The 23,037-nt window shown below is 37.5% G+C and overlaps 1 protein-coding gene across 1 annotated transcript; it reads right to left on the reverse strand.

Annotated features, from left to right (window-relative positions):
* Positions 1–1,112: 1,112 nt before the first annotated feature.
* On the reverse strand, positions 1,113–23,026 carry RBP1 (retinol binding protein 1). Its single transcript, XM_052686049.1, has 4 exons — positions 22,061–23,026; positions 21,317–21,495; positions 9,125–9,226; positions 1,113–5,607 (listed from the first exon to the last, which is right to left on the reverse strand). Exons 1-4 carry the CDS (start codon positions 22,131–22,133, stop codon positions 5,554–5,556), a joined length of 408 nt encoding a protein of 135 aa, XP_052542009.1. The 5' UTR covers positions 22,134–23,026; the 3' UTR covers positions 1,113–5,553.
* Between the last annotated feature and the right edge of the window lie 11 nt (positions 23,027–23,037).

The raw sequence follows: 23,037 nt of genomic DNA on the forward strand, positions 1-23,037 counted from the left end.
ATTATACTTCTGCAAAACCTCTTGTCCATTATCTCCAAATGCAGTGGATGTGCTCCATCTGTGGGCCTTTCGTTGCCTTACATGCGTCTTCCCCAGTGCAGGGAAAAGGCTGAGGGTTGCTGTGCAGCAGGTGAGCAACATCTTACGAGACAGTCTGTTTGAAGGAATCTTGCTAAAGGCCACTTGTTAGTAGCAGCTTGTTTTTTTAGTTATAGTCTCTCCTTGTTATACAAGCAGCCCAGGGTCTTCAGCCATTATGCTTCTCCGAAGAGAAGAACTGTAGAGAACCTTTGGTCAGCTCTGTTACTGAAAACTGTTCTAAAGCACGATGAAATGTAGATGATTATTTTGTTGTGATGAAGAACTACGTCATTTGTTTTCACTGACTTCAAACTTTTCATTTGCTTCCACTTCTCCACAATTTGGTCATTCCTTCAGATCTGTAACGTCTGATGAGGGAATGTGGTTAGCCCCAAATGAATTGTTTGTTTTTATGCTAAATCACATTAACTTACATAGGGGGAGTATGTAACTGAGAAGGCATTTAGCTGTTCCTGAAGTTACACAAACTGCAGTGGGAGGTGCTGCATGGCAGCATGCTACAGAGGGAGAGCATTTTTCGGAGCATTAGTATGGCTGAGGAGGGAAAAAGGCTGCCCTAAATTATCCACGTGACGTTCAAACAAATTAGGTATTTATTGCCCATTAACTTCAACTTACAGTTAGCACCTGGCAGGGTTTTTGAGCAACATTTAGCAAATTAAATGCCTACCTGTGGCTTTAGTCACCAAAATACTTTTGGAAATAATGTCAAAAAATATCCGACATCATGTTGGGAACTGGAAACAAAAATGGAACTTTGTGTCACGAGATGCTTCAAATGTTTATGAGGCAGACACTGTATGAGAAAAATATGTTATAGAGCGTTGTACGTATGTTGCAAAAAAACATTCTGTGAAATAACCCTGCTTGTAGGTTTTTGGGATGGAGACACCTTGCTTTTCATTGCCCAAAAACTGACAAAGATTTTTTTCTTTTGTATGATGACAATTAAAGAGCTGGAGCCGTACTACTTGGAGATTTTTTTTTGCTGAAGAACTCTGGTATTCTGCTTATTTTCTGTTTTGCTCGTCAGGGAATGAGTCATCTGCTCCTGCATCATTTACAGCAGTGTGAAATGTAGCTTGCAGACCTTATTTGTCTAGCTCCTAAGTCAGCCCCCATGTCTGAGATTGGTTTCAAGAAACCTAACAAAATTAGCACAACGTGTCACTGCTGCAGTGTTGTGAAAATCTGTTATGTGTTTTGTGCTGTTTCTTAGGTACAAGAAGTCTAAAACTCATGAGTAAATCTTTCAGAATTCTTTCAGAGAGTGATCTGTAATCATACTCTCGGAAACTGAGTATGTCTCTGTGTTTAGGTCTGAACTACCTGAACGTACGTGTCAGAAAAGAAGACCAGTGATGACTGGCTTTCTAGCTGGTGGGATTTCAAGGATTAACGCAGTGGCCTTTAAGGACTGTCCCCAGTGATCGGCTGTTTCTAATGAGCACTGCTGTCAGTGAGACAGTGGAGAGGACTGACTACATTGCAGTGAGCTGCACTGTCGTACCTGAAAACTGGTGTCTGGAGGAGCTGCTGTGTTTGAGTAAGGGCTTTGCTACATTACTCTAAAATACATAAAAGGTGCTGTTCTCCCTCTTTCCAAAAATAAACTTGGAAATGTCAGCATCAAGAATGACAGCATATTTCTTGACAAGATGAGTGAAAGACCACAGTTATTTCACAGAAGTACTACTGAAATGTGTTAACTTCTTTAACAAGCCCAGCCTGGAGAGAAGTGTTAGAAGCTGTAATGGTTATGGATAGTAAGCATCAGTGTCTCTGTAAGAAAAGATAAATTGAATCATGCTGATTTAGAATTAGAGAAGGAAAGTGATGAACTGCTGTAAGTCTTGTTGCACTTGACTGAATGTGAAATTTCAGCTCATCCCATATGCAATGCTTTAAACCTAAAAACTGCAAATGGTGACTCCATAGCATTGTATCTATTTTTATATAGCAAGGACACTGACTAAAAAATGGCTGGGAACATCAAGAAAGAGAGGGACCTTTCAGTTTAAATTCCATTACAATTTTGCATTATCTCCTCTGCTTTTCTTATATTTTATCTCTGCACTTCTGTAATGCTGCTTTGTGTAGCCTAAAGGGGAGGGGAAAGAAAGGAAGTGAAACTGTTGCATAAAAGCTTTTAATATGATTCCACAATGCTGATAAAAGCATTTTTAAGAACTACGCATCTTTAAAGATTACTACTGGTATCGATATCATGCTGTATGTATTTCTACAGATGCACAATCAAGTTCTAAATGTTATCTACTCTGTGATTGTGCACCCATAGCTAATTGCTCATGCTTCTGTTACAATCTTGAACTCTCAATTAACTGAACATTCAAATAAGCTGTTTTAAATTTGAAACATTCTTATCACAATATTGGCTTTTTAATTGGCTAAACATTAGAACAGTGTTGTACCAACTGGCACAACTAGATGGTCTCTGGCTATGTAAATTACTGTTACTCAATAACCATGTGCTTTTTTCTTTCTTTACCTGCTATAATAAGAATATGACTCTTGAAAGAGAATTTCATTCTTTGGAGTAGAAACTTGATCTTCAGGCAGACTGGTTGAAGGAATTAAAAGCTATGCTGCTCAAGTGTCCAGTGTGGATGCTGTTGGCATCAATACAGAGAAGAGTGCACGCTTTGTTGATAAATCACAGGATACTGAAGGAATTCTCCTTTTTTTGTGCTTTTTTGCTAGACAGGAGTCAATTACTTAAATAAACATTTGCTTTGAGGTTGAAAATTGTCTTGAAGTACCAATAGCAGCAGCACATAGATACTATTCTAAGAGGAAGTGTTTTAGTAATAGAAGATAATGGCCATGAATCCTTTACGTGATTACAGGTGATATTGTCCAAGAAACAGCACAAGACGATACATGCTAGGAAAGTTTTACCAATGTTGTGCTGCAGAACTCTTTTGCTTTACTATCCATATAGAAAATTTAATATAGTGGAGTCAATTAAATGATAGGCATTGATGAAAGTGGATGTATCTCCTGGAATGCACCTTTCATGCTATGCTAGTGGATTGGTACTCTCTACTGCTCCATCTCATATAAGAGACTCTTTAGAAATCTAACACACCTTGTTCTATGGAATTTGCCATTCTGGCAGCTCATTTTAAAATAAAAATGTTTCACAGATCATTCAAAGCAATTATTTTCCATCTTTCACAGTTGTATGAATGCAGACTGCAATCTTAGCTCTTATTTCTGTTCTGGTTTCTATGAATGGATTAGACTAGAAGAAATGCTGTTAGCCCATGTGTTTCAGTTGAGTGTTTCTGAGTGGCTTGAATTGAAATGGGAGTCTTCGATGCTTTAAAAAAGACTTCTAGGAATAAAAACATTCAAATTTATACTCTGGAATCAACGTAGTGACTCTGATTCTGCTAGAGCAATTATCTCACCATAACACTAGGGGTACAGAAATCTGAGGGTTGTGGCAGAAACAGGGAATGGTGATTTTGTATCTCTTGCAGTACAAGAATTAGGAGTAATTACGTGATAACAGAAGGCAGCAGGTTCAAGCGAACAGAGAGATTTCTTAAACAACTGTTTGCTAAATATTTGCATTGATCTCAAAAATGACTTGAGATTTTCATGAAAGAAAAATATGGTGAAGGTTATTAAATAGTGAGACAGCAGCTTCTGGCTTGAGCCACAGAATCAGAAAAGACTGGGAGAACAGTGTGGTGTAATCTTAGTCAAAGTGCGTGGAAATCACAAAGGTTGCTATACTGCAGCTGTGTCACTACAGTATAGATCTTATATATCTGAAGATTAAATTCTTTAATGACATTAAAGGTATTTCATAATTAATACCACACATTTCATATTATTACTTAATATTAAAACTACGTTTTCAGATAATGCAATCTAATTTGTATTCCTTTGTCTGTGTAAAACATTTTGGTAGCTATTAAGAAATCCTGGATTTCTAAAATAAGAATATAAAATATTTAACATATATGAAATAAAAATTTACCAGCCCTTTCTTAGGCTTACATGCATGTTGTACAGGTCTGATTAGATTTTTTCTCACATCAATTATTTAATCTTCAAGTACCAAAATACTTATTTTATGCTCATATTTGCACCCAGTAAAATCAGTGTGTATATTTTGACTTGTTCAAATCGAACAGAAAAAAACACAACAATTTCCAAATGAAATATATACATTACACAGGTTACAATATTAGATACTACATAATCAGCGTATTCAAAAAATATTCTCCTGCTGTTAAGAGAGCATCGCATTTCCTCTGCAAATCATGTTACTATAAAGAGTTTCAGTTCTCTACCCGATCCTCTGCATTTGCTTTATAGTTTTAGAATCCTTCTGAATCTTCTTTGGTATTATGCAAGTCATACTCCTTAATCATTTCATGTTCTGATCCTACATCCTGACTTAGTGCTTTTCATGTTTTTCTTCTGTAATGGGAGGGGTAGATCAGATGGTGAATAATCACAGAAACCACGAATAAAACAGCTGAGGATCACATTAAATGATTATTGCTATCCTAAGTCGAAAACAGGTGAAGAGAAGTAAAAGACTCAGAAATGCCCTTTCGAAGAGGAGCCTCCTAAATTCACGGACATCTTACTACTTAAACCTGTAAGAATGTTTAGTATAAAGTAGTAGGTCAGTGCTTTTCTATATGCTGCACGAGAGGATGAGCTCAATGATGGGTACTAATAAAATATGAAAATGATATTGTACAAAGCAATGTTAGCTATCTCTTTTGTATGTGAGTACAATTACATAGTTACAAGCAATAACCTTACTGTCAGCTTCATCAGAAAGAGGAAGAAAGCAAATAGTCAGTCATTGGCTAAAGCATTTGGAAAGGAATTGCCTCTTGGCCATAATTCTGTAATTGCTGTTTTTCCAGATTATTGATCCATAACTTTACTTAATTTAAGAAATCAAATCTTCCATTTTGGTGGAATACTTTCACTGAAGTACTGCTCCATTGGAGCTGGTGGTAAAATTCTCACTGGCTTCAGAGAGATGAGGATTTCTGGTCAGCCACATACTGCAGTCCTCATTCACTTCCCTACAACAATTCATAGCCTAAAAACAAGATTACATTAAGGCCCCTTGTTAAAGCTACAGAAAGGAGATTTTTCACTGCAAGTAAAATATCTGCTCACATGGCTTTAACTACAGTATCTTGTTTTTTATCAAACAGTCTCAGTTTTTGTGTGGTCAAGAATTATGGTGCGCACCCATTTATAGTGTTTAGTAACTTTATTTATTTGCAATTATTTCTTTAAAATAATTTGTTAAAAATATTTTTGACTATACAGTTCTAATGTAATCTTCATCTGTATTAACTCTCATCATTGATGATGTTCATCACTAGTGCTTGGAGACTTGGTGGCAAGTCTCCTTGCTTCTTCACTTCTGTGTCAGCAGTAGGCTCACTGTACCTTCTTAAAGACCTGCTTGCATTTGACTCCGCACACTCTTATTTCCTAGGAAGAGAAAATAATTTTAAAATTACATCTTTTACATATTATATGTGCATTATATATTCATGGGTATGTCCAGGTTAATTTCAATATATTTCCTATCAAATTAGATTGTATATCTTGTACATATTTTAGCCTATTTTTAATCCTAATAGTACAACTTGGTTTGGGCTTATTGTCTGGAGAAAGGTGGAGTAAGAGAAGTTACTTTGGGATCTCAGATCTTAGAAGACCAAATGTGTTCCAGGGGCATTATTGTTCATTTGTGTGTGCAACTGCTTAGGTCTTTAAAATGAGCATTCTGTACTTTGGACATATAAACAAAGTATTTGGGATGGATTTAAGTAACAAATTCTGAGTCTGTATGTTGATGATCAGTAGATCAAACTTACAAACCCAGAAATCAGCCAAAAGTCTATAAACCACAGCACAGCAGTGAGTTTTGACTGAACTTCACCATATTGATGCCTAATGCTGCCCACTGGTCTTCTGTCTTCCGTAGCAGGTTTTAAAAAATCTTTGCTTGCTAACTAATCTAACTGCTCATAAGAATGTACATTGATTTATGAGACCTACTGTTGTTCACCTAACATCACTGAAAATGCAGTTTAATCTTCTCTATTACTGCAACTGTTGAGGTTACACCTGAGTTGCACAGACTTTGTGGGAATTTGTAGAGCTGCTGACTGGTTTTCCTGGAAGAAGAAAATTGGTGGAACTTCTTAAGGAACGTATAGACAAAGATCATATATGACATAGCAGGACTGTACTTCCTATTTCAAGATAAGACTTAAATAAAGTTGTCAGAATATTTTGAGGAATTTAGGAGGTATAGTTAACTGGGAAGTTGTGCACGTTCCCTTATATTTCTTTATAAACTTTAAAATGACTTATTAAGAAGAGCTTACACTGGGTCAATAACCTTATTCACAGGCTGTTGTAAGAGAAGTTGTTTCATGATGAATTGATGAAACAAGCAGACTGGTATTGTGATTTTAGTTGGAACTGTTTTTGTTCACTGTGTATATAAGGAACCCAAAAGAAAGAGTGTGCAGTAAGTCCAAAGAGATCTGCTGACAGAGATAAAAACCTGCAGAGCAGAAGCAATCAATACAATAGAAAATGGCAATAAAACTCAAAAGGAAATGGAGAATGGTCAAATAAGTCACTCACATAAAACAGAATCCAAGGAGGAAAAAGAACTACAAAGTACAGACCATAGATTGAAATGGTAAAAATAGGAGGTGATAAACTACTAAGGGATGTGGTGCTACTTTCTACAGAACCATGGAAGGAATTAAATTAACACTTGGCTCATTGTGTAAAGTTCAGTAGCATCATAAAACTATCGAAGTATCAATTTTTTAGAGGTAACTGCCCATTGTATCAAAGTACTTTCAGAAGCACAGGGCCCAGTAATCTTGGCTGATCAAAAGATACTAAATGGAACTATTTCACTGCATACGTAATGGAGAGAGTTATATTAATGAGGATTCAGAGGAATAAAGAGGACATAATTGGAAGTTCATGAAATATAAAATGTGATAAAATATTGGGGACTGGCTTCTAAAATATTTGGGTACTTCTTTTGCATGAAGTAACTTTGTACTGGCTTTTGGGTGCATTACGGACAGCTCGCAGTAAATTGTACAAGTGTCAGTTAGTGCATGGCTACCTGACTGTGCTGGCAGCTACGACACTTCTCTTCACAGCCTTTTAAAGCAAAAGCATCAGATCAGTCAGGTTACGTCAGGGTACCTAAGATGGCACTGGACAGCAGTGGCACTTGCACCAGAGTCTGAATTTATGACTTCTCAGATATGACTCTTGACAGCTTTAAGCACAGAAAATGGTCTGGCCTGCAGGTTTGTGGCCAGGTTGTATGGCTAGCGTATGAGTCAGAGTAAGGACAGCAGAAGTTTAGACTTTAAAAAAAAAAGCGTTGGGAGTAGTAAATGGGAAGAAAGAATGATTGCAGGGAGATAAGAACCTGAACCTGACAAAATGGAGGCCAAAGAAATCCGAGAGCAGCTAGTGCCATTGCTTCATGTGGGTTAAATACAGCAAGGAATAAGCTGAGCTTCAGGGCCAGACACAGCATGGCTAATTGCAACCTGCCTGCAAACAGAGATTCTGAAAAGGCTGCTGGTTGGGGTCACAGTACCAAGTGCTTTTTATCTGGGAGATAGTGTGGAACTTCTGTAGTGTTCACATGCAGATTGAGGGGATGTTTTGTTCTGGTTTAATCAGTATTCCATATGACATCTTGCAGCAGGATACTGGGTGCAGAGGCACAGTGCACGCTGGAGCTGTACTTCCTTTATGCTCTTTAGCACTTTCACATGAATTCCAACTCTCCAAGAAAACTGTTATTCCCAGGAACCTCCACAGTTCCCCAGGTGATGTCCAATTCCAGGTGACAGGGAAGAGGCTATTCCAAGTTCCAGCAGTGATGGCAGCCTTCCTCTCTCCCATTTGAGTTATTAATTGAATCTCTCTGTCTTGTTATTATCTTACATTCTTTCACCATCTGTAGTAAATCTGTAATCTCTCCTATCTTGGACCATTTTTCTTTTCCTCAAAAGGAGGCAGAAGGGGCTCCCTTCTCCTCTTGCACTTGAAACTGTGACATATAAACACAGGAAATTCTGCAGTCTCATTTTCATTGCTTCACCTCTACTTCTGTTGAGGCCATGACTGCAACTATAAATTTACTTCCATCCCTACCTGCATTACATCAAGTATGTAGTCCAGATGGTAAGGTTTATTACATACATTCCTTCTCCAAACTTGTTTCTGGGACTTCCACTATTTCTTACTTGGTAATAAGAGGCTTAGGGTACTTCTGCAAAGATTTCATCTATAACAGTTCCTGATTTGGATATTTAGAAAATATTAATTTGGAGTGTTGAATGCTAAAACTACCGACCACAAGAATGAATCAAAAGTTAGATTTATTTTCTCAGCAGGAAGAGTGCATTTTATCCAAAGTAATGAGAGAGTGAGTATGCCATGAAGAGCTATGTAAAGAAAGAATAGGCATCTTCTTTCAGATCCTGTTAACTTGGAAAGATGGAAACGGTGATCAGAGATAATATGACATTTCAGAAGCCTAATTGCTGTTTTAGTTGTCTGGGCTATAGTGCAGTTTGGGCTGTAACTATTTTAAAAGAAGAATGGTATATTTTCCCCTTACGGCTTATCGCTAGGTAATTTTACAAGCTCCCATATTGTGTATTTCACAGAGTGTACAAGGACCATTCTGCTAAATGGTTTCCTCAGTGTAAACATTTCAAACCGGTATGTCTGAACAGTTATCAGAAAGAGTACTGCTTTGAAATGAGGCAGTTTTTGTAAGGGACTTGAAAGAATAATGGTACCAAATTAAATTACTACTTTAGAAGCAAGTCAAATACAGCACCAACACTTAAGTATGTCAAAGAATGCCAAGATAACACAGCACTACATCTTGTTTCAGTAAATGAAAGGATGGCACTTAGTACCCATTATATGATCTTACCAGGTGCATTTCATCTCCTTCAATCCACTGAGTCCAACCACGATCTTCTTTTTCTCCTTTCTGTACACAAAGTAGCTTATCTCCATCCCAAGAAACCGTGGTCTAAGAAAATGGGCATGTTCAGCATTACTGCAGTATTTCATGATATTTTGATTAGTTTCCTTAAAGAAAAGCTACTCTCTAATATAACAGACTAACAAATCTCATAAGAAGAATAATTGTAGAGCATTGTAGTAATTAGGATAATTACAAAAGAAATTTGCTTAAAGAGCAAGTTGCTTCCCAACTGCCTGTCAAAACCTGCAAGGGTGAGATAAAGCTGTTTAACTGCAAGAAAAACAATCAGACAAAAATCATTATGTCAAAGTGCACTTCTTTTCCCCGCTGACAAATACAACAGCAGGAGGGGTGTACAGCCTAGCACTGTATTCATAAGAAGAGCTGAAAACTTGAGATTCAGGTCTTTTTCCACCACAAGGACTGCTCAGCTGATCTACCTGAACACAGAGCCCACTGACTGGCAGCTCCAGTTATACAAGAAAGACTTGTAAATAGTGGGCTTTTTTTTTCCCCCATATCTTAATCTGTCTTCTGTCATTGAGCAGAGTAGTGTGGAAGTATCAGTATTGATAACATTGCCAGTATCCTGTTTTGTTTAGCTGGAGCAGTAATTGAGCCAGGACTGGTAGAATACCAGTTAAGGTGTTGCAGGATGTAGCGCAGCGCTTTCCTGAATACCTGCACTGCCTTGAGTAGTTCAACAGAACTTAATAAAATTACTTGAATATGAGAGTGCATCCTTCCACTTTGTTATTGTGACAAGTCTTTATCCACAGTATGCTTTTCACTTCTCCCTAAGGTAAAAACAGGAACATTCTGTAGAATTTTTGTAGTGGAAAAGGAAAGATTAGTGGCAGTTTGTGCTGCATTACGATAGCTTAGCATAGATGCTAGCACACTGCTTTCAAACCAGCTTGAATGAAATGAATCTGAGGACTAGCTATAGATTTACTGTCTACCTTGCGTAAGTGTTCAGGCCACTGGCTGTATAAGCAGCCCAATATGGATAAATTGTGATCTATTTAATTAAAGGAAAACAATGCATCCATCCTGCATGGTTTCTAAGAAAAGAAGCCATCCTACATTTTTCATTCTATGAATTAAAGTAGGTTCAACATTGAAGAACTATGCAGACCTATTTATTTAATTTGTGTATGTCACAAGCAATTAATTCTTAAATGATAACCATGATAGTATGATAGCCACCCATCTATAAATGAGTACAGCCAGAATTCTCCACCCATGGGAAGCTTTAGGCTAAACAAGCATGGAAAAATGAATCACCAGAAAGAGTGCCAACAAAGATAATCGTAGGCAAGGCATTAGGAGTGATCCAATATAATCTATTTCAACCACATGGGGTTTCTTAAGAATCACAGAATGGCCTGGGTTGCAAAGGCCCACAATGCTCATCCAGTTCCAACCCCCTGCTGTGTGCAGGTCACCAACCAGCAGCCCAGGCTGCCCAGAGCCACATCCAGCCTGGCCTTGAATGCCTGCAGGGATGGGGCATCCACAGCCTCCTTGGGCAACCTGTGCCAGTGCCTCACCACCCTCTGTATGAAAAACATCCTCCTAATATCCAACCTAAACCTCCCCTTATTTTACAACCATTCTCCCTTGTCCTATCACTGTCCACCCTTGTCAACAGCCATTCCCCCTCCTGTTTATTTATATGCTCCTTTCAAATACTGGAAGGCCACAATAAGGTCTCCCTGCAGCCTTCTCCTCTCCAAGCTAAACAAGCCCAGTTCCCTCAACCTTTCCTTGTAGGAGAGGTGCTCCAGCCCTGTGATCATCTTAGTGGCCCTCCTCTGGACACATTCCGAGAGTTCCACAAAAGCCTTATTTGTCCTCACTAAAAATCTCTCTGATTTGTAAAATGCAGTGGCAGTTTTTTCTGTTCAGTCATGTAAAATAACGCATTTAAACCTAGTAGCAGATAACATTTTAAAAATGCCATCTCCTTTCAAGGTTTAAAATGCTAATGCAGGGGGGAACAACACACTGCAGCAAAGCTGTACTTAAGACAGCCCGTGTGGTTGCCATTGTTAGTGTCGGTTTACGTATCTATTTTGAATCTACAGATATCCAGTTGGAAAGTGGAAGATAACAAACAACACTGAGTTTATATCTCAAGGCTTTCTGATGATTCTAAACCATGAATATATCAGAAAGTAAACTTTATTTCTGCCAGGGACCTACAGATGCAAGAGGTAGTGGGAAATGAGTCATTTGCATATGCAGATTTTCTTAGTATCAGTGCTTATTTCTATCCATTAAGCACTAACTTAATCATAGATAAATTGTTAGATTAGCTGTAAAGTTAAATTTTGTACCATTACATGCGAGTTCCGAGGCAATATACCATCATAAAATCAGATCCAATGTTATTAGACCTACTCACATGCAAAGTCAGTTATTGTGGAAGTTTCTAGTTTTGATACTTCGCTGTCTTAGTAGACCTGGGGACACTAGAGAAATGTTTGTGGCAACTCAAAGAACTTTTTCAGCCTCTAAGAGTTTTAAAAACATTTTCATCTCAGAAAACACTTTTTTCTCCTTGTTGTTGTTTGGTTTTTCTAATCAAGATTAGACACTGCTTTTGGTGATCCAGTGACAACCACATGGAGTAAAGTATCACTGACCACTACCCATGCCATTTTATCAGAATTCCCAGATGTTATCCTTTTTCTTCCTTTCTCAGAAATATAACTACTGATGGGATGTGAGGATGCCGTACAGTGTCTGATTTTTGTATTTGCTATGAAGGTTATAAAGGACAGAATATATTATATGGCAAAAGAACACGTTATCTTCTTTGTTAGCAGAAACAACTGCTTCATGACAATAAGATTAATTGGTAGGATTTTTATATTTTCTTTCTTTAGGTGATATTCTAAATTCTGATATAAGACCCAAATAACACAAAAGACAGAAATTTCTCTTTTAAGTCAGATCAAAGAGGAACAGTAAGTTCTTCAATTCCAAATATCTCTGAGGTTGGAATTGTTATGGCTATTGTAAGTGCACTGTTTGCTGCAAGTAATCTACCCTTTCCCAGCAACAAAGACAGCAATACTTACCTTATTTTCAAATATTTGAGACAGAACATAACAACATCCCAGAAAAATTAGTAAATATCAGCCCTTTTGTTGTAAATAACAATTATTTTAGAGCTTTCCTTTAGGCACAGACACTCCTTTCTTTGTGTATATGGAATATTTTTTCACTGACTACTAACTGGGAGAAACACTGTAGCTCCAAAAATGTAGGTTTTCTTTTGTGTTCATAACTGCTAATATGCTGTTCCTATTTTAAGTGAGAAAATAAACTATTTATGTATTCCCCACCACTTTTGACATTCTCCACAGAGTCCCTTTAAATTCCCACATTAACTTAACAACAGCATAATAGCAGCATAAAGAAAAAGATGTCTAGAAGAAAAGAAGAATGGTAGGGAGATAACATAGGCAATTAAGATCTACGAACAGGCGGTGCTTGGATTCTCTTATGCCTTCAAATTCTGTATTAAGCTGATTTTTCTCTAAAGAGAGATTTATATCAGATGTCAGGGGGAAGTTCTTTACTGAGAGAGTGGTTCGGCGCTGGAATAGGTCGCCCAGAGAGGTTGCGGATGCCTTGTCCATGGAGGTTTTTAAGGCCAGCTGGATGAGACCCCAGGCAATCTGATCTAGTATTAGATCAAGTGGCAATAGCAGCAGTGAAATCTTGTCAAGTTACAGTAGGTAATACTTCCAGCTTCTAGTGCTAAGGCACGTTGACCTTGACAGCCAGATATACTGAATTGTGTGATTTACTGAAATATTCATCAAACAAACTGATTTATCAGAAAAATTTGCATTGTCAAATTGCATAAACATTTGATGTTGGCAATGCACAGTGTTTCCCATTCCCATGTTGGCTGTTCCTTATGTGCTAGCTTGTGTGCTGTGCAGCTGAAGACACCTAGAGTATTTTACGGGTGAATGAAATACAATTTTCTCCTTAAGTAGCCAATGAACATTTTCTGCTGAAGCTACATAGATTTTTGACGTACTACATTTACAAATATGAATTGCAGCTACTATCTTTCATCAAAAATGTTATTGATTTCCCATCTTTCAGAGAAACACAGCAGTACAGTTTCCATTTTTCTTCTGCTTCCCTTCACAGTGTTGTCTCTATATTACAGCGCAGTAAATGACCGCAGTGTCCTAGGACTGCGTGATACAATCCATGCTCTGTCTCAATTCAGTAATTCTGTGCTTATGGGAATTACTAATCATTTTACAACTGTAATTATGATTTAGGAAAAAATTAAACCATGAAAAGCAATTGTTTAGATCAGATAGATACAGGAAAATCCACTTTGAGATGCGTCCTTTGTTTCCAACTAACACCAAATAAAATATTCTAGAATTTTCAGTCAAGCACTGCAGTGTATCCAATTAGATAGTAATTAGATGCTCAAGATAAGGCTTTTTCACCTGAACTATCAAAGTGATATAAAAACATCTGGTAAGCAGTTGTCAGGTAAAATATTCATCAACTGAAGCGTTGATGGAATAAACTCACGTTGATATCAGAACCACTATAATGCAATGGTGAAAACACATTCATTAGCATCACAGTCACTACCTGTGACCTTCTGCATAGGAGGCGTACTCTGCATTGCTAACAGGAGGGCAACAACTACATTAAGCATTTGTCACCTCTCTAGCAACTCCTTTGATGTCACCAAATCTATAGCTGGTAGGTTGTAGACATAAAATACTGAGAAAAGAGCACAGTCAAGCAAAAAAATACAGATGCTTTTCTGTTGCTCTTTCAATTCCACAGCTAAATTAGGCAAAATTAGTTTTCTAAGAAAAGTCTGATCCAGAAATACTGGGAACACGTAGAAAAATCAAGTGGAAGAATGAAATCTATAGGTAATTTTTCAAAGAGCCTCAAGTTAAATGAGATATCTACCATAACATTTTAGATATTCTAGAGTCAAAAAATAAATCTGTGATAAAGACATTCAGTTAATTTCTAATACTACTTAAAGCAATCTTCTGCCTTCTTACAATTATTTTTTTGATTTTTTTTTTATTTAGGTCCATGTTTACAGTAGCTGTTTTCATGGACTTCTGAGGCAAACCTTACTAAGTTGAGTAATTTCATTGCTCCTTCTCTACATGTGCTATGACAAATTGCAGCTAATTTCAGTAGATTTAGACTGTAACAGCCAGAATTGATTTGAAGTTGTAAGGATCCATAGCAGTTAAGCAATACTTCCATAAATAAGATTTTTTTGAGTTTTGATAGCTTTGAAAAAAAAAGACCTACTGAACTAAACACTCGGAGTCAGGAAATTCCAGTCACCTTCAGCAAGATGGAATTGCACAAGTGCCAGGAGGATTTGCCACATGGGAAGACAGAGTAATAGCTCTGGATTCTGGCTTTGAGTGTCTGGCTCCAATGTGATCTGCAGCAGCCAGGCACTTCACTTACAAGAAAGCTGCTGTACTCTTCCACCACAGCCCACTCATTCTCAAACTCAACCCATTTTTTTTTTTCCATAGACAGTTGTTTGCAAACCAGTTGAAAGGCTTGGCAAGGTCGTATGAGGTTTTAGTTATGGTGGTCCAGACTTCATCGAGCCTTTGTAGACTACAATCTTAATTCTGAATCCTCCTGCTCAGACCAATTTTGGTACTTGAGAAGGAACGCTCAGAGATGTGGGACAGTTCAGACTGGGGAAGACAGAGGAGATCTTATCAACGCTCATAAGCACGGCGGGTAGGAGAAGTGGATGGGGCCACACACTTTTCAGTAATGCTCAGTGACAGGACAAGGGGCAGCAGGCACAAACTGAAGCATAGGAGGTTTCACCTTCTCAGAGGCTTACAGAGCACCAGAAGAAGCTGCCCATAGAGGTGGTAGGGGTCTCCTTCTCTGGAGAAATTCAAAACCTGCATGGACATCTTCCTATATAAGCTATTCTGCTGGACCTGCTTTAGCAGTGGAGTTGGACTAGATAATCTCTAGAGATCCCCTCCAACCCCCGTGATTCTGTGAGTGCATGAACCACCACACTACAGAGTGAAAATCCTGAAAGATGCAATAATAGAGATGTATCACCAAGAACATCAAGATAAGGTCTCTATCTGGCAACCCAGTACTATGGCTGTTTTTTTCAGTTGTCCTGATTCTTGACTGCGTTCTGGCTCTGATTTACTGTGTTTCAGTACAAAGTAGCAATATGCTGGAAAATGTAAGCAGCTGCCAATAAGGTCACTACTATATTTAAGAACTTAAATGGAAAGAGACTACTGTTTCCATAAGGAACTATCAGTACACGTGGTCAATAGGTTCCAAAGTACAAATTGTTTGAAGATCCAGCTGATCTTAAAATTTGATTCAGAAATATGAATGGCCCACAACCCATTACTCCTCCTACCTTAAGTTCTAATTAAATTAAGATACTAAATTTCTCTTTTCTACATAAAAGCAGCTTAGGATTATGAAGATAAACTGCTACAAAGGAGAAGCCTGACAATCTGAAAAAACTGCAGAAGCATTTCTTAATTGTCAGGATCACTTATCTGTTGAGAGAAATAAACTGCTTGTTTGCTCTGTTCATCATCATCCCATGAATTCCAGTCACTCTTCCCAAAATCTAACAAATTATTCTGTTAGTATTGAAAATTAAGAAGTGAAGTTATTGTAGTATTATACCTCAAAGATCCATTTGAAATAAGAGTTCACTTAACGTAACGTCTTCCAAAGAGACAGATCTCAAAAAACATAATATGTGGGCTTGTTTTGTCTCTACTACACAAAAACATCTATTAAACATTCTCCAACAGAAAAATGAGTGATAGGATTCTTGGACTTTATTGCAATATATCGTTTCTAGAGAGAGACTATACGTGTTTAGCTATCCTGTAGCTAGGGAGGATGCTGAAGCCTTTATCAATCTTTCGCTCGCATACCAACTTCAGTTGAACCCTGTAAAAGCAGCTATAAATCTAACCTCCCATTTAATCATTCCTGCTTTAAGCCAAGCAGCAACAGAAACTTCCAGAGTTAACTAATAGGAAAACGCTGGTAGCACAAAACAGAACATTTCTCAGCTTTTTGTGGGGCTGGCACACGTGACATATCATAATGGGTATCTATAACTATAGAACTCTGAAATGTGTTTGTGTGCCATCACAAACTTACAAGCTCAGATCATTGAAAGACAAGCTGGTTAAAATGTGGGCATTCTGTACCTGACTGATAAGCTTAGTGAAATTCACTGTAATAAAAAAAAAAAAAAAAAAAAAAAAAAGAGAGACACTTCTAGAAGTGTTGCTTTGGTGACTGTCAGCATCTCCATTCCTAGCAAACAGAACTGCAATGACAAGTTTTAGATCAAAGGGTAAGCTACTGTCAGTGTCAGAACTTAAAATGTTCAAATTGCTTATTTTGAATCCTTGCTCATAGGAGCAGAGAGGGAAAGGGAGTGACATTCCAGGCTTTGGAGGAGTGGAATAAGCATTCTGGTTAGCACATGGTGTTTTATTTCTTAAGAATGGTTAGGTTTTTTGTTATTGAAATAAAACTGTAAGCATCTTAAAAAATGGGATGACTTCTGATATCCTATATCAGAAGGATATATCAGCAGGAAAAGAGTAGAAAACAAATCTAATTCACTTTGTGCAAGGATCAGAACTGACTCTAAGACATTTATTAAATTAACGTGCATAACTGATTTGCTCTCTGCATAAGCTTAGCAAGAAGCAGTTGTGCATAACACTAATGGTTTTTCATTCAAAAAGGAGTTAGGCAAGTCAGGTTCTCAGGTTTTCATCAGATTATTTCTGCTTGCACACTGCATTACATGCACCTGGAGAACTGTAGGAGATAGTGAAGCTGAAATGCTAAGCCCACTCAAAACCATCCTGCCCACAGAGCTTTCAGAACAGTTCATTACAGTTAGCAGTAATTTTGTGAGCAACTAGCTCAAAGCCTACAGTTAGTCTCAGGTAGTAGAAATGAATCTAGCGCTGCAACATTTGAAGTTAATGACATCTTAATGTGTATGACAAAATATTCTAGAGATCTCATCTGACATCATGTCACAAATGTGCTGAGCATATCACTTACTGCTAATATGCAGTAATGCCAAAAAAGGCCTGCAATGTGAAACAGACAAAAACAAGGAAAAAAAGAGAAGAAATAGCTCCTCTCTACTTAGGCACAGAGACTGAACCGGAGTTTGAGAGAGCCTGAGACAGATTCAAGGCTGGATCTCTGCTCGCTAGAGCCCCAGAGAGGTTGACTGGAGAACTGTTCTTCCTCACCTGGAGCCAGTAGTTTGTAAAAGGTCAGAAACACAAAACTACCTGAAAGCTACTTCCTCTGAATTAAAACCCCTTAAAGTCAGAGATTAGCCCAGTAAGAAGCTGGGGATAATACTGCAGAGAAAGGGAGCAGAAGATTTGAGAGAAGTCTAGAGTATACACATATATACAAAGACATCTCCCATCAGTTACCATTCTAGAACAAAGCTTTTTCCAATATAGTAAATGAGAAAATACTTACAAGCCCAAATCAACAAATTGAAGTAATTTTTAAAAAGAAAGTGACACCATTCATAGAGGTATAGAAACGTAAGCGTTGAATCACAGGGATCAAGTAAAGACACATTGCTGACCTTGCATCTTACTTAACAAAAAAATTCATTTTGCATCTTCTCATTCTATGCTGACTCCCCACCAAAATTCCAAGTGTCCAAGTGCTTGCTTTTTCTAACAGCAAAGTATTCATTGCAATGCCTACTCTAAACTAGATTAACAGCTGTGAATTCCATTTCTGGTATTAAAGGAACCCTGCTGAAATAACAGTTTAAGAAAGTTTAATGAGCCATGTAATTTGAATAGCACTTTTTTCTGACCTTGCAACAGTATAAATCAAATTATGCCATGAGTACCTTAAGTTCACTACATTTTTTCCTGAATACAAACTAGGCAGGACTCATTTCTTGCTTGGAATACAGGGAATATCAACAGTCTTTTTGGCAGCACTTTGCCTATCATTAGTGCTCTCTCCTGAGTGGACAGCTGTCGTAATGCTTGGTTTTAGGAAACAGAAATTTTATGTTCTAAAGCAAGTCCTCACTTTCCCATATCATAGAAGTATTGATATCACTACCCTTTAAGAAAATGAAATCATCCAAAAACGTGCTGCAGACAAGAAAGTGATGGTTAAAGATGGAAAAAAAAAAAACAACCCAAAACTGCTAAGGATTATCCATCTGAATTATCTCAGAAAAGCTTCCAGCAGAAACTAAGTGACCAGCAATGATAAGGAAAACAACCCTAAGCAAAATGAAGAAAGGCAGCCTACACTGTCATAAGACTTGTTATTGTCATACCTTTGCCTTTCTTCTAAATTTAGACTCAGCAAAGCTGGTCAGCTTTTACTCATTGCACACTATTGATTTTGAAATATTGTAATTACTCGGAGATTCAAAGACGTGTTTTACAACTGAACGGTGGACAAAATTTTAGAGACATAGACAGGAAGACTGAACCTGTCCACTGTGCTTTTATTTTTACTGATGTTAACCTTAGTTAGATGACTCTAGCTTCTTCCTGTTGGATCTGTTATACAGAGTAATGTTTAATATGTAATTTGTTGTATCCATGTTACTTCGTACTTGTTTTGTCTTGAGCTGCTTGTAACTGAGGAGAGAACCAGCCCAGCAATCTGCTCAGTTCACAATGTAAATAACAGTAAATGACTCAAACTCTCCCATTAGATAGACTGAACATTAATGATTACGCCATTTATGGCACGTAGATTCAATAAGAATCAGAAAAGGTTGGAAAGGACAAGATCATCTAGTCCAACTGTTCTCCCATTGCTTCTAAAAGCCATTGAACCATTCATCATAGCTCCTATGTATAAGGAAAGGAAACATCAAAAACCACAATCATCTTTCACTCTTATGGTGGCTTTCCTCATACCACCACTCAAGGAGTATTCCAGTATTTATCAGCTCAGCTCCGTAACACTCCTTTCACAAGGCATCTGTCCATATGGAGTTGTTCCTTTGCTTAAAACTGCAAATCTTTGCTGACATTTTGGTTGCTAGACTTGGACTGAAGCTGCATCTCAAGAACAACTTCTTGTACTTGTCTTTCTTTGGAAAAGCTGAGGTTTCATAAAAATGCCTTTTATGAGAGAATTGAACTATTGCGTATGATACATTACAGGCAATGATTAGATTGACCTTACAGAGCTGCAGTTGGTATCTTCTGATGTGGGAGACCACAAAGAGATACGAGAGACTTCTGAAAGCTTTTCTGAAGTTGCAGGCCTAAGTCATACTTAACAAAGAAACTAATTGTTAGTATTAGCGTGACCACAACTTTTTTTTCCCCCAAGGCAAATCGATGCTGATACATCCTGTTTACAATTCTGAGTGATTTTGCAAACCACCAATAGATACATTTTTTAAAGAACAGTTAGAAGTAAACTAGATTCTATTCCAAATCTAATAACTGCTGTAAATGACTGGAATAGTCTCTTATTTCATCCTTCTCATTCGATATTTTACATTCTTTCCTATTACTCAATTTAGAAATGTCAAGTAGAGAATACTGGCTTATTACAAATAGTGAAATGTTTCAGAGAACCAAGAGTTACATGTTTTACTTGTTCTGCATTTCAGAAGCAGGACTGGGCAGGGGCCACATTTTCATGTCTTCCGAATTCTATTTTATTTATTTATTTATTTATTTATTTATTTAAGCACAGTGGTTGCCTGATAGAGCTTGTGAGAACTCATTGAAGGCTCATGCTAGCAAAATTACTTCATTCTGCCAGTTAAAGGATGTTTTAGTGGGGAGTTTAATGGTCCTTAAGTATAAGTAGTGCTTAGCTGGAGATAATTCTGTACACATGCATATCAGTAGTTCACTGAATTAAACAATGGGAACTTTGCATATTTTTAGCCCTTAAGCAGATAAGTTGACCATTGCTATCTTTGAAAGCACTTTAGCCAAGAAAATCTAAGACCTTCTTCAGGTTCATATTTGCTCAATGGATCTGGTCTGTATCGCAAATGAAGAGCCTTCCAGAAGTCATATGATATTGGGCCCTTCCCTTTACACACATACACTTCACCTTTCTGCAGTTTTTTTTTCTGTTTCATGCTCTTATGCTCTATAACAAGGAGTACAGAGGGATTAGTTGAGAACCTTCCTTGCTGCTCACCTGCCCCTTTTTTGCCCTATTCTTCCAGGTCATTCCCTTTCCTGCCATTTACAGAGCAAAAGCAAGTTAGTCTAGTGTTAGAGAATAACACGCTGCATAGATGTACATCTTTCTAAGACTGGAAACCTATTAATTCTATTTTGTATTACTTCTCTATATTCCCTGCTGAAATAATTTTCTTTTACTTATCTTCACTGTGGGATATCACAGGCATTATGCTCTCAAACACAAAAGAAAATGTCCAGCTGTATATATGTGGAGAACTTGGTATTCTCAAGTTCTCCCTGATAACGGGTATTTATCAATCAACTATCAATTAACGGGTATTTATCAATAAGCTGGAAAATATTGTCTCTTTGGCAGGCAAACAGAGCTCATAACGCAGAGACCTCAGTGCTAGCTTATTGATTGTGAAGATTTGTTCCAGTTAGGCTAATGAACACATCGCTCTACCACATACACCCAGGAAGGAACAAGCACAGAAAAACAGCTTTTGAGCACCTGACCATTGTTTCAGATGGAGAAGGATACCTGGCCCTGAAACGAGTTGATTTCTTCTACTGTAAAGCGTCTGTCAGTGAAGAGATTCTGAAAATCTAAATGCAGATGTCTTCCAGACTAACAAATATTCCAGAATAACTGAGAACATTGAAGCTACTATTCATTAATTGCTAGAACTTTGTCATGATTCTGATTACAATTATATTCCATTAACGTAAAGGCATGCTAAAAGCCATGCACATCTCAAACTGAGAAGTATAAATATAGTTTTAGGAGTAGCCACAAAAAAAGAAAAGGCTTACAGATATAGCCTATGCAAAGCCTTAATAGCCTTGTTTTTATTTCGTCAGTTGTTACAGTTCTAATTCTTACCATGCATTTGCGATCATCCACCCCAGCTAAATCCTCTTCAAACTCCTTTCCTACATCAAATTCCATGATGTAGTTTCTAAAAGTGCTTAGCGTTTTAATAATCATATGATCTCCATTCTGAAAGATTTCTTTGTCAGGTTTTAGCAAGTTTGCTATTTTTCTTACAGCAACATTTACATCTGAAAAAGAAAAAGAGAGTTACTTTAATACAGAACATCTACCAGAGAAAGAGGCTTGTAGCTCTGGGGAGAGATTAGGTGAAGGTAAGTGTCCAGATATTTCAGGCCAGCTTGTTAAAAAAAAAGTCTACAGCCCATTTCTGTTGCCTATATTTGTGCCTTGTTTTGCTACTTGTATTTGACAGTTAATAAGGGTACTAGAATTTCTGCAGGAGTAGTAGCTTTTTATGTACTTCATCACACGCAAACACACAAAACCGCCTCAAGTACATTACCATCTCTGTAGCACGCAAAACTTTCACTCTCTCAAATTATATTTGGGTTTTAAATTTAAAGTCTGCAACTTACCTCTTTCAGCTATGTAGTTTAGTCACTACACTTGGAAACTCCGTGATGTCAAAAAGTGGACTGCTTAAGAGAATTTTGCACAGAGCAATTCTTAGTTCCTGAAGAAATTGTTTCTCACAAAAATGCTTTATGACCATACAAGTAGAATAGATTCATGAGAAGATTAGGATAGTCTGCATTTATTGATCACTTACAAGAAACATGAAGGGAACCTTACCCAGTGCTTTGAGATACTCCTCAAAATTGTCATTGCTGATCATTTTCCAGTAACCATTGAAATCTGCAGGCATCCCTACTCCAGGTAATTGTCAAAATCAGCCTCAGGTTCTGCACCTTACAGCTCACTGCCTTTCTTTGTGGCAAATCTGAACTCTGGTTTCTTTTATCTGGTTTTTACACCACGTAGCTATGCAAGTCCTTCTAATCCGATTATTGCTGAAGTGTTGCCTTTAAATCCTTCCACAAGGCTGAACCTCTGAGATTTCTACTGACAGCAGGATGACTTGATTTAAACAGAATGAAACATTCATCTTCCCTGTAACTTCTGTAAAGCTACTGATTATCTGGAAATTCATTTTAACCATAACAATTCTTCTTTTTTAATGCCACTAAGAAACAAGATTCTTTAAATGGCTTTAGTTTAGGTTATTAGCCAAGGCTATACAAATGTATACCTTGTGTGCTTTTTTAAGGGATATCCTACTTCTTAGAGTACATCCATCTATTTTATGCCTTCTTTATGGAAAAGAAGGCCTAAGACCTCTCATACAGCAATTTGTGTCTGCATTAACTTATTCCGTGAGCTCCTTAATTCTGCCTGTTGAGTTGTTTGGGCAGCTGAGGATTCAAAAAGGGGCATTTAGACATAAGCAGCAGTGGTTAGTTCCATACGTGAATAAATACTGCATCACAACAGAATGCACACTCTCAGTTAATTTAAGCAACACTGGAGCAAAGAAGCAGCACTTCATAGACGTTAACTTCTCATATGCCTTTACAGCAATAATTTGTTTCCTAAATAAATAATGTATATATATATATATATATTTTAAATAATACTACTAAGTGATTGAAAACAAGAAACTCTTAAAGCTAAAAAAACTGCATTCTATTTTAAGGTGTAAAGCTATAATGGGATGGAAAGTGCTGCGATTATAGCAGGGTGGCAAAGTCTTTGGCTGCAGCAAATTTTTG

Source organism: Tympanuchus pallidicinctus, unplaced genomic scaffold (assembly GCF_026119805.1).
Source record: "Tympanuchus pallidicinctus isolate F22 unplaced genomic scaffold, pur_lepc_1.0 scaffold22, whole genome shotgun sequence".
Classification (NCBI taxonomy): domain Eukaryota; kingdom Metazoa; phylum Chordata; class Aves; order Galliformes; family Phasianidae; genus Tympanuchus; species Tympanuchus pallidicinctus.